This window comes from Neofelis nebulosa, chromosome 6, assembly GCF_028018385.1.
Source record: "Neofelis nebulosa isolate mNeoNeb1 chromosome 6, mNeoNeb1.pri, whole genome shotgun sequence".
NCBI classification, from domain to species: Eukaryota; Metazoa; Chordata; class Mammalia; order Carnivora; family Felidae; genus Neofelis; species Neofelis nebulosa.
Genome location: NC_080787.1, coordinates 18,661,399 through 18,679,290, shown reverse-complemented (window position 1 = coordinate 18,679,290; position 17,892 = coordinate 18,661,399). Strand labels below are relative to the sequence as shown.

The 17,892-nt window shown below is 46.9% G+C and overlaps 1 protein-coding gene across 1 annotated transcript in view; it reads right to left on the bottom strand.

Moving 5' to 3' along the window:
- RANBP9 (RAN binding protein 9) overlaps positions 1-16,679 on the bottom strand; it is a 92,444-nt gene extending 75,765 nt beyond the window's left edge. The window contains exons 1-2 of the mRNA XM_058732958.1: positions 15,966-16,679; positions 1,079-1,190 (exon numbers count right to left, since the gene is read on the bottom strand). Coding sequence (XP_058588941.1) covers positions 1,079-1,190; positions 15,966-16,545 — 692 coding nt within the window. The 5' untranslated portion in view covers positions 16,546-16,679. The remainder of the gene's footprint in view (positions 1-1,078; positions 1,191-15,965) is intronic.
- Between the last annotated feature and the right edge of the window lie 1,213 nt (positions 16,680-17,892).

Here is a 17,892-nt window from a genome sequence, read left to right as displayed (position 1 = left end):
TCTCTCTCTCTCAAAATAAATAAATACACTTAAAAAAATTGGGGGGGGGGGGCGGTGCCTGGGTGGCTAAATAGGTTGAGCGTGTGACTTCAGCTCAGGTCACGATCTCACAGTTCCTGAGTTCAAGCCCAGCATCGGGCTCTGTGCTGACAGCTCACAGCCTGGAGCCTGCTTCAGATGCTGTGTCTCCCTCTCTCTCTGCCCCTTCCCTACTCGTGCTCTCTCTCTCTCAAAAATAAACATTTAAAAAAAAATTTCTTTTTTTTTTTTTAAAAAGGGACCTCTGGTACCACAATGAAGTTATCCGGAAATACCAGAGGATAGAGCCAATGATTCAATCAGAGATTGAATTCAATCAGAGATATGCACCAAAATTTCCTGCAAAGCTTACTCAGAATGCCCATCTTGCCTAAGCTCTGCTTCTGAAAATAGTGATTTAGGAACTTTTAGGATAAGGCCCAAGCTACTACGTTTCCAATAGTGCCGTAAGTGACTCTAATGTATACACACACAGAACACACTGATCCCAAGTTGAAAAGCAATGCTATCAAAGTTGCCTCCAGGATCTAGGTGGAGTTCTCATTTGGAGGCCGTTCCACCACATCCTAATCCCTGCCAATCACCTCCAGCTGAGAGCATATAAACATACACTTCCCTGATCTAAACCCAAAAGTTAAACTCCTAACCCCTATAAAATACCTATGAATCACCGTTTGGCCTTGGTTAACTAGCTCTGGGAAGATTTAAATTCTCAACAGAATTCAGACAAAGGCAGTGTAAGGCAAGGCATGGAAAATGAGTCAGTCTCTCTGTCGTTTAATTCCAATTCTCCAACTTAATGACAAACCCACCAGAGAAACTTTGTTATTTCACCAACTCAGGTATTAGCTTCAACCAGTATTTAAACAGAACTAGAACTACATCCAACCTGCTACAGTGGAACGTTCAGATCCTACTTGACCGATTACCAAAACTTCCAAGATCCCCGTTTCCCAGTTACATCACAATTATTATAAATCAAGGCAAAATAATTACGCAAGAACAGCCAACAATTCGTCCCACCAAAATTTACACTTACCCATCTCTTCCCTTACTGACAATTTTTACTTCAAAATAATAGATCCCACAGGCTGCTGGTATCGGGTGCGTGGCACGAACGGACGCTGCATCTTTGGGGGTTTTACCATGACCTGCACAGGACACAGGAAGGGGGGAGAAAAACACCTCAAATGAGATATTCAACAAAAATCTTAAGCAATTCAGGAAAAATACAGTTTTTAGAACGATATATACATTTCTGCTCCCATCAGTACATATAAAGACTTAGTGAAACGTTTATTATCGCAAATCAATATGCAAAACAGCCCACGTTAGCCCCGGGACTTTTCACACTATTACTAGATTTAATACACTTCAAGAATCTGAATACACAGAACCTACCAAACTAAATAGGGTAGACTATATTTTAAGAGAAAAAAAAGGCTGCATTTGAAAAAGATGAAATTTTATTAGATCCAAATTGCATATAATTTATACTATTCCCACTCTTTTGTCAAGTGGTCTATTTTTCAAACCTGAAGCATTTATATCATAGAGTATTATTTTATTTAAAAATTTTTTTTTAATGTTTATTTATTTTTGAGAGACGAGAGAGAGACAGATTGAGAGAGAGACACACAGACAGAACATGAGCAGGGGAGGGGCAGAGAGAGAGGGAGACACAATCTGAAGCAGGTTCCATGCTCTGAGCTGTCGGCACAGAGCTCGATGCAGGGCTCACACTCATGGACTGCGAGATCATGACCTGAGCCGAAGTGGGACACTTAACCAACTGAGCCACCCAGGAGCCCCTCACAGAGTATTAGTTTTAAGTGAAGTTTTATATAATTAGATTGGACTTGGCAGAGCAGCTTTCTTATTTGAAGAATTTACAAGTTTTGGGCACCTGGGTGATCTCCTGATTTCAGCTCAGGTCATGATCTCATGGGTCATGAGATGGAGCCCTGTGTGGGGCTCCACACTGAGCGTAGAGAGGCTGCTTGGGATTTTCTCTCTGCCGCTACCTGGCTCCCCACTTCATGTGTGCACACATGCGTCCTCTCTAAATAAACATTAAAAAAAAAAAAAAAAAGAATTTACAAGTCTGTTCTTGGACATACTCTTATCATTCATTCTATACAAAGGCTGATCCATAAAATTTCTTTGGTCAGTTACAGCCTACTGAGAAGTAGATCTAAACTCTAGTTGTATTTTCTTTCTCTCTTTTTAAAGAAAGGAATCTAACACCATACCACTGCTGAAATCTTTAGGGAATCTGTTAGCTAATGGCTTTTAAACTTTTTAAAATAGCAATTCCTCAATTCTAATCCAGGAGGATTTCCTTCCCTCACAATCGCCTCCCCTGTCCCTTGCCCAAGACACAAATTAGCCTAAAGCTAGCATGTGAACAAAATCAACTGAGCAAGATATGCCCAAAAAATCACAAAAGAAGAAAAACATAAGTTGATGGCAGAAAGTACTCAAGAGTGAGACAACTCTCCACAATCCCCAAAAGGACTGAGAAACAACACTCTAAATTCTTTTTCGGTGTTAAATATGTTTCCCCCAGTACAAACTTAGGTCATTACCCTTCAGTCACACTATAATATGACCTTCATGGGTTGCAAACTTCCCGTTCTCAAACGTACCACGTTTCAAAACTAAATGTCTTCTTCAAACAGAAAATTCTCTCTTAGATATACAATAACCCTCACGCACCAATGAGACAGCTTCCCTTACCATACATACACCTTAATCAAATTACATCATTAAACAGGTAAGCTTACACTAGCAAAGCAGACTAGCATGTGTTCACATGGCCCAAAGGAAACTGAGTGATCTCAGACACTCCTTTCTGTTACCATGAAAACCTGTGTCCACAGATCTCTTAAGTATGTACGTTATGGGCAAAAGTGGTGACCACTGAGAGGTGATAAAATTGGTGAGGAAGATACAAATGGAAGCAGCAATATACCGATGCCCCTAAAACTGCTTTAACATATGTTAGCTAATAGATTTACATCGAGCTAGGCAGAAGGAAAACAAAACAAAACAAAACACATCAATCTGTAGAATGATACCAGTCAATTCTTTTTTTTTTTTTTAATTTTTTTTTTAATTTTTTTCAACGTTTTTTTATTTATTTTTGGGACAGAGAGAGACAGAGCATGAACGGGGGAGGGGCAGAGAGAGAGGGAGACACAGAATCGGAAACAGGCTCCAGGCTCCGAGCCATCAGCCCAGAGCCTGACGCGGGGCTCGAACTCACGGACCGCGAGATCGTGACCTGGTTGAAGTCGGACGCTTAACCGACTGCGCCACCCAGGCGCCCCGATACCAGTCAATTCTTAAAGAGACATTTAATAAATTACAGTTTCAGCAAAACTTGTTTTTCAGTAAGAATGTGTTCAAATAATTGAGTTGCCTGGGAAATGGTAGGGTGAACTAAATGAGCTTTTAAAATTCAGACAGTTAAAAAAAAAAAAATCTAAAGAAACCCTACCCTGATTAACCCTGGAGTCCTGAATCAACTTTTAGTTTTGGTTTTCTGGAAGAGAAGTGAGGGAAAAAGTAGTCGCAAGGTATATATTTAATAATAATAATCAGGGTGCCAGGGGACTCAGTCGGTTAAGCAATCACACTCTTGGTTGCGGCTCAGGTCATGATTTCACGGTCCTGGAGTCTGAGCTCCATATTGGGCTCTGTGCTGAGACTGTGGAGGCTGCTTGGGATCCTCTCTCTCCCTCTCTCTCTGCCCCTCCCCTGTTCCTGCTGTGTCTCACAATAAACTTAAAAAATAATGATGATAATAAATGACAATAGTCAACATACATTTAGTGTTATGTGACAGGCACTTCTCAAAGAGGACCATATTTGTTCACTCGTTTAGTGTTCAAAACAACTTCTGAAGTAGGTACTATTTATTATCATTTCACAGTTGAGGAAATTAAGGGAAGATGAAGAAACTCGCCCAAGATCATACTGCTGTGTGAGAATTCCAAACCAGGATTTATGCTGGGATTTAAATTCAAGAGGTCTGATCCAGTGTGACCTCCGAACCCACAGGAAGGGTTCAATGAGCATCCTGGGATCACTTCACTTGTATTCCTAGCTCCTATTCTTGCTACTTCTATGGGAAAAGAGAAAGAAAATTAGTATTTGAGGGTGAACAACCTCCCAAAGAATTAGGTGCTTTGGTATAGATTTTCTCCTTCAACATCTGTGAAACAGGTATCATTTAACCTCACTTTAAAAATGGAGAAGCTCTGGGCTGATGGCTCGGAGCCTGGAGCCTGCTTCTGATTCTGTGTCTCCCACTCTCTGACCCTCCCCCGTTCATGCTCTGTCTCTCTCTGTCTCAAAAATAAATTTAAAAAAAAAAACTTAAAAAAAAAAAAATGGAGAAACTGTGGGGCACCTGGGTGGCTCAGTCAGTTGAGCACCTGACTCCTGATTTCAGCTCAGGTCATGGCCTCACGGTTCGTGAGACCCAGCCCCACACTGTCACATGCTGACAGCACGAAGCCTGCTTGGGATTCTCTCTCTCCCCTCTCAGCCCCCACCCCGAAAACAAACAAACAAACAAACATACATACATACATACATAAAGTAAAAATGGAGAAACTCTTACAGAGGTTGTATAACTTGCCCCTAATTAGTAGAGTCGTGTGTTAAATCCATATATGAATTAAAATGCCCTGGGGCGCCTGGGTGGCTCAGTCGGTTAAACGTCCGACTTCAGCTCAGGTCACGATCTTGTGGTCCGTGAGTTTGAGCCCCGCGTCGGGCTCTGGGCTGATGGCCCAGAGCCTGGAGCCTGCTTCCAATTCTGTGTCTCCCTCTCTCTCTGCCCCTCCCCCGTTCATGCTCTGTCTCTCTCTCTCTGTCTCAAAAATAAATAAACGTTAAAAAAAAATTTTTTTTACATGCCCTACATTTTCCTCTTATACAAAAATAACTGTAAACTACACAATCATCAATCTTCCAGGTTCTATTATATTATGTTCTATTTAGACGCTGTAGGAAAATTCTGTAAATGCTAAAAGGATTGGTCTCATTTTTAAATTAAATTAAACTTAAATGGAAAGACCCAGGAAAAAGTTGCGATGTCAGACTAAAGGAGTCGTACTGTCTCCTAGGTAAGACTAGTAATATCAATAGCGAAGGGCCTATTTCTAGTAACTGCTCATCGGCAGGAAGCTTGTTACCTTAAATTCTGTCGTGACCAGACAACACTAGTTCACACTACCAAAGGATAAACTTTTAAACCCACAAAGTCTTCAGCGTCACGTGTTTTCTATAGAATTCAGAGACAAAGTACAGTTACTGCTTCAAAACCGTAAGGTTAGCTCTTTCATTTCACAACCTGTCGATTCCTTTTAACTGCAAGGACAAGGTTTTGAGTTAAGCCCACCTCTCACCCCCCTCCGCTCTCCCAACGTGCAGTCAACTGCCTTTCTGGAAATATCAATCAGTCTTCCTAGTGCCACTATCCCCTCACACCGCTAACACTCCTTCTCACCAGCCTCCCGTTCAGCCAGGAAAAAGATACACCACTGCCTGAAAACTCTGTCGATCTGGCCCGCCCCCCAGCACTTTCCACCGCCTTCCAGCACCGGCCACACTGGCCTGACCAGTCTTCACCCAAACCATTCCCCCTAACTGGAAAGCTCTCCCCTTCCTCCTCACCTAGTTACAGCAGCTCGCCCCTTAGCTCTCCGCTCAACTTTTTCTTCCTCAATTACTCTTCCTCTAGCCTCTGACTGGGTCTAACCTCCTTCTTCTGTGCCCTCCTAGCAACACTTATAGCATACACTTACACGCTCCACACTTACTTGTGATTATCTTATTGTTCTCACATTTTAATTCCCGGGCCTCTTTACTTCCACTGACCTCCTCCTACTCTAACTTCAATCATTCCTTCCTGGAGCCACACTCTGGATTCTGACAGCACCTGAAACTATTCCGCCTCAGAAACAGTAAATTCTAACGACGTGTGTTCTGCTACAAAACACGTTTCTTGAATACAAATTAGCTCACACGTACTTGATAAATACAGGAATGATGTCAGCACAATAAAGAAGTCATTTAGTTCATAACACCGCTTTTCCCAGTACATTAATGAATTAAAGAGCAAAGCCTAGCAACATGCAAAAAAACTCTCAAGTCAAAAAACCTGGGGCCCTCTACAAGTGCATTCCTACGGTGTCCAGTGTTCAGTGGCCTCAGGAACAGCTACACCTGCCAGGGCATTAAGCCATCTGGGGAAAAATTCAAGCACGACACTGATCAAAAAGTACGAAGATACTCCCTCTTCGTTTATATAGGTATGGACTCACGCCTCTCTTGCATATTTACTTTATACTCTGTGTTATAATTCAATACTACTTTGTTTTGCTGCTCAAACTGCCCAGCCTCGGGGAGCTTTCTCATTTGGCTCCCCTGACATACCTCCATTATGTCGCTTCTTGCTGTTTGCTCTTTTCTGGCCCTAGAAGACTCTGGCGGCTCATCTTGTGTATTTCCCACCCTAGTCCTAGAATCAGCCATTCTCCAAGGAGCCCTGGGGCTCGCTCCTTTTACTGGCAAATAGCACCAGAACCCAAGATCGAGCTACCAGGTGTGCTCCTTGTTACTGGGGTGTCACTGCTTTTAGGCTTGCTCATTGACAAGAGCAGGGAAATATATGGATGTATATAAACCCTTACATGTACATAGTACATGTATACGTATGCACACATACACACACACACACCCTACATATATCTACGTTTCTATATGTAATCATCTGTGTTTGTATTAAACCAAACATGAGGTCACGCTGAGGTCTCCAAGTTTATTACCACACAGATCATTCTAACCTTCTCTCTCTGCTCATCTGTAAAATTCCACCCCAACAGTAAGAAACGTAGCTCCCACTGTCCGCCATCCATTTAACTGTGCAGTTCCAGTACACATGTATAATAGCGTCTGAATTGTTAATCCATATCCCCACGGGACACAACTTGATCAGTAAAAGTTCAGTGCTTTTGTAGTTTCTTTTACCTTTACTTTTACAGTCTATCGGTTTCCAAAGTTACCTGGGGCAGCTCCTTTCCCCCTCTTCTCCAAGGCTATTCCATGGATTTGTAATACAATTAGACCGGTTTGTCACATTCTGCGTTTTATCCTGGGATTTCCCCCCTCTCTCCTAATACATTTTTTTTTTGAAATGTACAGACATTAAAGTGCACTCTTTATGGCCGTAAAGTTCTGTGGGTTTGATAAATACACAGCGTGATGTGTCCACCGTTACAGTAACGTGCTTTCACCGCCCTAGAAACCCCCTGTGCTTTGCCCATCCCCCCACTCCCCTCCCCTCACGCCCCCGACAAGCACTTACTTATCTTTTTACTATCTCTTTACTTCTGCCTTTTCCAGAAGGTCAGGTAACTGAAATCATACAGCACGTAATCTTTTCAGACTGGCTTCTTTCACTTAGCAATACGCATTTCAGATCCATATGTGCCTTCGCTCGGAAGGACAGCTCATTTCTTTTTATCACTGAGTAATATTCTATTGTATGGATGTACCACAGTTCACCCATTCACCTCCTCAAAGACCTCTTGGCTGCTTCCCCTTTGGGGCAATTATGGGAGAAGTCGCTGGAACGTTCACATGCGGCTTTCTGTGTGGGCCAAGTTTTCAAGTCAGCCGGGTAGGAGCTCAACTGCTGGTGAAGCCACGTTTAGCTTTGTTAGACACCACCCAACGCTGTGCAGAGCGGCCGCATCACTTTGCGCTCCCGGCCCGGCAGTACGCAAGCCCCCGTCGCTCTCGTGTCCTCACCAGCAACTGGCATCGTCAGGTTTTCTTTGGACTTCAGCCATCCTAACAGCTCGAATTTGTATGTTCTTCCTTTGTTTGGAAGGGGGGGGGGGGGCGGGGATTTGAAAAGAGCTAAACCCTGAATCAGATTTTTATTTTTGATCGGACGGCTGTCAAGCGCTTACCTAAGAAGGAAGCTCAAACCCCAGGGCTCCAGGCTGCAGCCTGTGATGCCGGACACAAACGCCAGCAGAAATTTAACCGGGCTTCTGTTTTACTAGGCCGTTATTTTTGTGGGGCTCTGGTTACAAAGTTCCATAGGTTTCAAGTAGTCTGCCCCAGCCCTATTTTTCCCATAAGCCCCGTTACCTTCAGTGCCCAATTCTGTGGAAAACCTAAGGTTTTTCCAGGAACACATTTTTGGCACAGGAGCTGCAATGTCTGTATCTTCCTCTAGGACACAACTCCCTCTGCTCTCCCCTTCCTAAACATTCCTGGTCCACACTCCTCTTCAACATCAAGGGATCAATGGGAACTCCCAACTCCCCTTCCCTGAGCCCTCCTCCTCCGGCTGCGCTCCGCTCCGCCCCATCTCTCCTCTTCCGGGACGGGCTACGTGGTAATCACTCAAAAGCTCTCAAATATCCTTGATTTCTCTCCCACGCCTATCCTTCCGCCACACGCAACCAGCAAAACCACAGCCTTAGATCAATATTATAATCCACTTCCCTCCTCCTGCCGGGGGCAGTTGGCCTCTACCAAATCAAGTCCAACAACCTCGCACACAGCCACCACTATGAAGGAAGGACGTCGGCTGGGCTCTCCCACTGCTGTCTACGGTGTACTGAGAAAGCTTTAGTTGGCCTGTGCCCCCTTCCCCTCGATGGCCGGTCCACATTCTCATCACCCACTTTAAGGTCACCACCCACTTTACCGATGCGAGCAAACCGCCTCGCCTCCTTTATCGTACACTGGGACTCCGCTAAGTGCACGGTCATGTTCTCGTTCCCACTCTCCTATTACAAACTGGTCGTCATCCACAGCAATCCTCACCTCTCCCCCGATCGGGGGAGTCTCAGGGGAGTGGGATGTCCTCTCTTCTTCGGGACTGCGCTGTGCTCCAGAACCGCCCTCCTCCCCGCAGGCCAGTGGCGTCAGCCTCCCAAGCTCTTCTTCCCCCTCCCCCTCGTCACTCTCCTTCCTCTCAATCTGTAAGGCGGTGTCCCCAGAATCCCCCGTGCTTCGGGGCCACATCATGGTCAGTAATGCACTGGGGTTGGTAGTAAGTATAATGAACTTTTTTGTTTTTTTAAGGTAATAAAAGTACCGTTGACAGTAACTTTGTCAAAAGGTCCATTAAATTTGGACATAACATTTACTGGGACTCCGTACATTCGACTAACACCACGCTCTCATCCACCTTCACGTCACTTCAGTTTTACCCACACCGCCAAGCAAAAACGAGACTTACTTGGAAATGATACAATAGTCTCGAACACAGTACCTTCCAATGGAGTGTTCAGGGATCATTTTGATTATGTGGATTTTCATCTTCTGTGCTGGTATTAGACGCTAATCACCAGGCGCGATGTAACTCCACCGTCCACCATTTAAACAACAACAAAAAATCCTGCCTTAACCTCCATCCTCCTCCAGGTTTCTTCACTTATTTTCTCAAGAGTAGTCTATATTCACTATCCCCTCTGCTTGGTCCCTACTATTTACTCTGATCTTCGCCCCCCAACGCCAAATTCAAACTGCTCTCCTCAGGTCACAATGATCCAGTTTCCAAATCCAGTGGAAAACTCTGCCTGTCTCACTGAGCCGATCTGTTGCACTTGACACTTGAGGTCACTTCCTCATTTCCCATAGTCCTCTGCTCAGCTTCCGGGACACCACACTCTGCCCTGTTCAGGTACCTCCCACCTATTCCTTCTTGGACTCCACCCGGGCTTTTAATGTTGGTGTCGCTCAGGGTTCCATCTTTAGCCCACTGTTTTCACTGTATCTACTCCCTCTCTGGGTTTCAACCACCACCTAGAGGTGACTCCCAGATCAGTCACGACCTAGACCTCTCTCCCAAGCTCAGTCAGTTACCGTGTGTGCCCACCCTTCCTAGGAGAAAGGGCCTCAGACACTATCCCTACTGCAAGTGGGGCCCCAACTCTCCTTATGCCCGGAGGGTGTTCTGTATTTCATCCGTACCCTCTCACCTCTACAGCTGACTCAACACAGGTTAGCACCTGACGTGAAGGCCACCCATTCACACCACAGCTCGCAACGAAAAGCTGCGCCCAACTAAGAATGATGGCAATTAGCTAAGCCAATCTGCTAAGTCCCTCAGGAATCTGAAATAGGAAGGAAAGGATAAACCAGTCAGCAGGGAAAAGAGAAGAAAACAACCAGAGACTAGAAACTGTAGCTGAGTCTCTTTGGCACTGGAATAAAACGAAAAGTCATGAACTCCAGCCACTGCAGTGACTTGGAGCCACCTTAACTCCAGAAGATCTGTTCCTGCTCTTTCTGTAAGGTGTCTCTGGGTTCTGCTGGTTGCCATGAAGTCAGATCATATGACTAAGATTCCCAGTCCTCCTTATCTCCAAATACACTGTAATACTTCCTTGCAATCATTATTTGATTCCTGGTTCTTTGCGAGAACCTAACAGAGCTAGAAACCCAAGTGTCACCCTTGATTTCTGTCTCCATCATTCCATCACTTTCTATTAGTGTTACTCTAAAACATATCACCAATCTGGTTTTCTTCCATCCCACCACTGACCAAGTTCTAGGCCTTTCTTACGGTCTGTCTGCCAAACAATCATCTAAATGAATTTGCTCTTCTCAGCCCTGTACTCCTTAAATCTATCTTCCAATTGGTTGTATCACAAAAATGAAACTATGAGCCAGTCACTTCCTAGTTAAAGTCCTTTGAAGGGCACCTCGGGGCGCCTGGGTGGCTCAGTCAGTTAAGCGTCCGACTTCGGCTCGGGTCATGATCTCACGGTTCATGAGTTCGAGCCCCACGTCGGGCTCTGTGCTGACAGCTCGGAGCCTGGAGTCTGCTTCGGATTCTGTGTCTCCCTCTCTCTCTGCCCCTCCCGTGCTCACGCTCTCTCTCTCTGTCTCAAAAAAAAAAAAAAAAAAAAAAAAACATTAAAAAAATAAATAAAGTCCTTTGAAGGGCACCTGGGTGGCTCAATCAGGTAAAGGTCTGACTTCAGCCCAGGTCCGGATCTCACAGTTCGTGTGTTTGAGCCCTGCATCAGGCTCTGTGCTGACAGCTCGGGGCCTGGAGCCTGCTTCGGGTTCTGGGTCTCCCTCCCTGCCCCTCCCCCACACTTTCATTTTCTCTCTTTCTTTCTCTCTCTCTCTCTCAAAGATATTAAAAGAAAAAATTAAAAAAAAAAATCCTTTGAAGATTCCTCATGTCCTAGAGAAGAAGATCTAAGCTTGGTAAAATATTCCAAAGGCCTCTCATGATCTTTTCCCAGCTGCTACTTGTCACACACTCTTAAATTCCAACAAAGCAAACCTGCTGGTCAATCCGAACATACAGGATAACTCTCTCCTCTGCGCTCTTAGTTATGCATTTTCACTCCTAAGGCCCCTTCTCCTATTTCCTCATCTTTCCAGACTGACCACTGGCCTCATCCCTCCCAAAAGCTGTCCCTGACTCACCAACTTTATCACTTCCAGTATCAGCCAAGGGTCGATGCCCCTCCACTCTTCCACAGGACTCTAACACTTCCCTTACTACCCTTGAGTGTTTTACACGTGCTTTCAAAGACATTATCTTATCACCTTGGAGCGCCTAGAACTTGGTACAAAGTAAACATTCACTTAAAAGCTTGTTGGTTGGGCATCCTACTTCAGCTCAGGTCATGATCTCACAGTGTGAGTTCGAGCCCCGCATCGGGCTCTGTGCTGACCATTCAGAGCCTGGAGCCTGCTTCGGATTCGTCTCCCTCTCTCTCTGCCCCTCCCCTGCTCGTGCTCTGTCTCTCTCTGTCTCTCAATAATAAATAAATGTTAAAAAAAAATTTTTTTTAATAAATAAAAGCTTGTTGAATAAATGAATGAACAGAGAGCAGGGCATAAACACAAACTGTCTAGCAGAATATCTGCACCATAGGAACTGCTCAATGAATGCCATTACTACTACTTTTCTATGAGTGTGATTATTAGGTTCACTTAATTGTTGTAGTTATAAACTACCATTTTTAAAAAATTGTTTTAATGTTTATTTTTGAGAGAGAGAGAGAGAGAGAGAGAGAGAGCAGGGGAGGAGCAGAGAGAGAGGAAGACACAGAATCTGAAGCAGGCTCCAGGCTCCGAGCTGTCAGCACAGAGCCCGACGTGGGGCTCGAACTTATGAACCGTGAGATCATGACCTGAGCCGAAGTCGGACGCTTAACTGACTGAGACACCCAAGCGCCCCTCAACTACCATTTTTAAAGCTCAGTTTCCCTAATACTGGCAAAGAGATCCCTGGGAAAAGCTCAGCTTGGTTTTTAAATTCTTTGATATTAGGGAACATTTTTCTATCATCCCCATAAGTCCTGAAAGACATTCGTATTGGTAGGCAAGCAAATATCATAAAGATATTTCTTCAACCTGAAGAAGCGCAAAAGAATTCAGTGAGTAATTAAATTTCAGAAGTGTCAAAGGCCTGATGACCGGGGATATTGAGAGGGATGGGAGTGAGGCACACCAGAAAGTCAAGCTATTTCATTAGATGCTGTTAATAATGCCTCAATCAAAAAGAGCAATTCACTAGTTCATAGCAACTTATCATTTCCAACTCTCACTTATCTTGCGTTTCTTCTAAGCAGCCATAAATTGCTATAATCAAAGCATCTGGACTTTTCCAAGGCATTAGTGTGTTCCAGACCACGTCTTTTTTTTTTTCCCTAGAGGAAGTACTTTTAACGTCAACTAGTCCTCAAAAAGTTCTAAATGTGATCACTGGATTATATCTACTAGAGATAACTAAAACTCATACAAATTGAAAGAGGCAATACTGGAGGGTTGGAAAGAGCACTAAATTTAGAGCTGGTGAAAACTAGTTTCCAGGCCTGGCTTACTTGTGACTGGGAACACCTAGCCTCCAGGTGCTGCCACTCTCTCATATCTGAAATTGAGAATTCCACTACCTTGTCCAAGTCCACTAAGACACTTGTGTGTATTAAAAAGCTTTGTAAAGTATCCAAATGGGATAACTTCACAAATATAAAAATGCAATCTGTAACTGAAGCATTTAGGACTAATTGAATCCAATTGTCATATGCATTAAAATGCTTTAAGTTGGAATAAAGTTCTCATTATAACGGAGTCTAAGCTTGTCACATTCGTACTTATTCAAGGCTGACGAGAGTTTTAAAAATAAAAGGGGCTATGCCTGAGTGTTTCACCAGTTGGTGTGTGACTGCTAAGCAAAGGGTCTTTTTTAAAATTTTACCACACAGTACACACACCCTGCTATTCCACTGCAATCCGATCAACTTTGTCTGCATGTCTGGCATTGTTTAACATGAATCCCTTCAAATCATTTAAGGAACCATATGGCTTCCAAAACAGTAATTCCGACTCAGAAGAATAACATCTTAAAAACTGAGCATGGTTCAGAGCAAAAGAAGCCAACGTATTTCTATTTCAAAGGTAAGAAAAATCCTTATCCTTCTGGAAAATAACACCCATCTTTTCAAATTCCATTATATGCAAAAATATTTTATCAACAGTGGTTTTCATGTTAAAAGTGTGCGAAAAATGCTTCGGTCCAAATCAAAGCAGCCCAATGATATGTTAAATAAAACTCACTCTTCCAATTTGGGGACTTCAATATTTTATCCTCCATACCTATGACACTCCCCCTTTGCTCCCTTCCCTTCTTACTGGGACAGAGTTGCCCAGTACTTTGGTGTGGTCCACTCACAAGGCACACAGAAAAACAACAGGAAAAACAAAACAAACAAACAAAAAAACCCCGCAAAACCTCACACACATTAAAATAACAAGACAAGAGGAAGAGGCAGTGGGGGAGGGGGGGGGAGAGATTGTGACAAGGGGGAAGGGAGAGACAAAGGGGAGAGAGAGAAAAGAAAAAAGATGACAAACAACAAAATCTGTTCTTCCAGAAATAATGCCTTGTGTTTATAAAAGAGTGAAGTTTCCAGAAAGTGAATCTTAGTATTACACAACAAAAAAGTAATAAGAGGCCAACGGGAAAAATAATGGGAGACAGCAGTATCATAAATATTCCAAACTCCAACCAATTTCACACAAGCATGCACTTTTCTGTGACCCAAATCATCAATTTTACGTAAAAGGAGTCAGTAAAACTAATCGAGGCATGTTACAGTGCTAAAGAGACTCTAATCAGAAATCCCAGATCTCATGGAAATTCGGAGCTGGAAATTTCCTTACCATCCAGCTCAACTCACTCAACTCTCAGAGGAAGAAACTGAGGCCCTGTCCTGGAACATGCCTAAAATCACAAATGACTGCGGGACTCAAGAAAGGTAGGATTCTTTGTTCAATAATTTTCCATATCGCTTGCCTCTGATTTTATAAGCTAACTATTAACCAACAACCATAAATTTAAGATAAAGTTTTGTCAAGTCTAACAAAAAGCTTTCCGGTAGCCAGATCAGAAGTAAACACTTCACAGCACAGCACAGCTCACACGAATTAAAACGCAAAATTAAATAGCCTTCACAGAGCATTAACGAAATGTCCTAACTTAAAAAGAAAGCAAAGGTCATTTTCAGCCATTTAGAATAAGGAACATAATATTTAAAACGGAAAGTACTTCTGTGGATCTATGGAGAAAAAGAAGGAATGTGCAACAAGGCCTATTTTTGTGCGTGATTCTTTCCAGCCAAACCATTTGCTAGATTTCTGCCGCCATTCTCCTTTCTGATCAAACAGTAACTTATTTATCAAGGTTCTTCTCTGATTTTAGTCCTGTGTACTTCAAGAATTTATCCACAAAAACTGTTTATAGCCTCTATATCCCCTGTCACTAGGATCTGATGAGGCCCCTTCCTTTGTAGCCAATCAAAACGAGGCTGCTTTGAAATGTAAAAGCTCTTGCTTCAGGTTTGGGGCCTAAAAACTGGATTTGCTTCCAGACAGACAGACGTTAGATTTTGTTTTCTCCCGACAAGTAAACTTGACGCATGCTATTCATTTAGGCTGCTACGTTTCAAGAACTGTCAGAGCAATTGATAATTTCATATAAAACTGATCTACTTAATGCTTTGTTTTAACAGATAGGTGAGGGAGGAGGGGACAAGCCTAAGGCTGCTGCTGTTGTTTTTTTTTTTTTTTTTTAACTGCAGGTGTAAAACGTAAAGCCATTTTCTTTAAAATGCTATATAACATTTTTAAATATCCGTTTTCAATTAGACTTCATATAACACGAGCACATAAATATAGGGCATTTCCAATCACTAGTGGTAGGTTTCTGCTCCCCTAAGAAAACACCTACTTTTGAGCTTCACCTCTTCCCCTCCCCGTTGCTCTGAGTAAGAAACACTGATGGCAAACTTGGGGCCCTTGCCCTTTTGTCCCCGTAGACAATCTCTGGCCTAATTTTGGACAAAATCCTCCACTGATTACCCCTCCCCCTATATATCCTTGATCTCCCTTAATTAGAAATCATACCTCAGGATCGTGCCTGTCCACCCCCCACTCCCCCCCCCCCCCCCCCCCCACGTAAGAAGAGAACGCCTGACCCCATCACCACCACTTGGAGAACAATGTAACCCAACTCCGGGTCCGTGGATTCCTCCACCCAAGCCCTAAGATTTATCTTCATGGGAAATCGGAAAGCGAGTTATGTCCTGTCATCCTGGATTCCCTCAAGGTGTCCCACTCCTGGCCTAGGATCACCGGCTCCATTACACCTAGGGACATGCTACTCACCTGCCTTGCCCAACAATCTCGCCCGTTCCCCGCGACCCCGGTCCCACCCTCGCAGCCGCGAACGGGCGGCGAGTCACCTCGGAGGGCCCCGGGCGGGAGGGGGTCGGGGGCGGGTCGAGAGTCGGCTGCGGCGGCGGCAGGACACGTCGGGTCAGCGGCCCCACTCCCACCGCACGACGACACACGCCCAGTACCTTTGTAGTGCACCCGCAGGTTGTTCTGAGAGAGGCCGATGTAGCTGAACTTGTCCTTCGGGCTCCAGGATCGCGGCAGCGGCGTCTCCTGCTCGTCCACCGCCGGGTAGAGGCGCTTCAGCCGCCGCTGCAGCTCCTTCTCCTGCTCGTTCAGGGCCGAGTCCCCGTGCGGGAAGGGGGCCGCGGCGCTGCTGCCCGCCGCCAGGGCTGCGGCCGGGCCGCCTCCGGCCGGGCCGGGGCCCGCGGCGAGGCCCGGGGGCGCGGGGGGCGCGCTGGCGGGGGCGGCCGCCGAGGCGGGCGGCGGGGGCGGCGGCGGCGGCGGCGGGGCCGCGGTGGCGGGGGGCGGCGGCGGCGGCGGCGGGTGGAGGAGCAGGGCGGCCGCCGCGGCCCCCAAGCCGCCGCCGCCGCCCGCGCCGCCGCCGGGCGAGCCGGCCGGAGAGGAGCCGGCGCTGACGGCCGGGGGCGCCGGCAGGACGACTCCGGAGACGGGGGCCACGGCCGCCGGCGGTGGCGGCGGCAGCTGCTGCTGCTGCTGTTGTTGTTGCGGCGGCGGCGGTGGCGGCGGCGGCTGCCCGGACATCCCGGCCGCGACTCAGCCTGCGGCCACCTCCACCTCTTCTCTCCTTCCTCCTCTGCTTCCCGGGGGCGCTGTCGCTGCGGCCGCCGGCACCAGGCGCCCAGTCCGCCCGCCCCGGAAGCAGGCGGCGGGCCGCGCGCCGAGGGAGAGCTCGGCGGTTGGGGGGCTCGGAGACGGGGGAGCGGGCGGCGGGCCGGGGGAGGCCCCGAGAGAACGTTGGCCGGGGCGCGGGCCTGGGACGCGGCGCCGAGGGCGGGGGCGAAGCGTGAGCGCGGGCGCAGAAGGCGCGGTGGCGGCCGCCGCGGCCGCTGCTCTCGCGGCTGTTTCCCGGCGGGCGGGCCGGGCCGGCGCGAGACGCTGCGCGCGGGCGGCGCTGGGCGAGGGGGCGGGGACGGAGGCGCGAGGGGCGGGGGGAGCGCGGGCGGCGAGGGGCGGGCTCGCGGGGGTCCCGGCGCGCGGGCCGCGGGAGTGGGAGGCGGGGGGGAGGCGAGGCGCGCGGCGGGGGCGGCGGAGCGCTTCTCCCCGGCGGGGCGCGGGGCTACCGGCGCGGGGTCCCTCTGCCGGTCCCTGCCTCCTCCCACGAGCCCGCCGCCTCCCCCCCCCCACCTCCTCCCGGGCCCTCCCGGGAGAATCTCCTCCTACTTTACTTCTTTTTGTTGTCTTCGCCCCACCTCCCCGCCCCCCCCCCCCCCGTAGGGTTCCCGCTGGAGCGGCGGTGCTGCTTCTCGCCCAGGCGAAAGTAATCGAGCCCGGCTGGGGCCGCCGCGAGCCCGGCCCGCGGGCTCCCGGGACGAACGGAGAGGCCCGGGCTCCGGGGGCCCCGCTGGGTCCCCGAGGTGAGCGGTCCCGAGACTGCCCACGGGCTGCCCGGGCTCTGCCGGCCGAGCTTGCCCCGGACGGGGCGAGGTACCCTGTCCGCCGCCTCCCTCTCCGTGAACCTACTTGCTCTTTATTCTGCACGGGACTTAATACCTCAGCGTTTAGCATGTGGGGACTGGAAACCATTTCTGAAGGCAAAGTCTCCCACTTAAAATAGTGGTCATTTGATTAATTAATTTTATGAGGACTTAAAGTGAACTTGGAGTGGTAGAAGGTGGCACAGGAATACTAATAAAGACTGGCATATCTTCAAAGAGCAGGAACACGAACTATATGAATACAAGATTATAGTGTGGGTTTAGAAAGGGCTTCTAGAGACGTCAAAACATTTTATAGACTCGTTAATTTTCATAACAGACCTCTTGGTTAGGTAGCAAAGAATTATGCACATTTTTAAAACAAGGAAATATTCACCGAGGTCAGCAGAGTCAAAACTAGGACTTCCTACTTTGCAATTCCCAATAGAGTGCT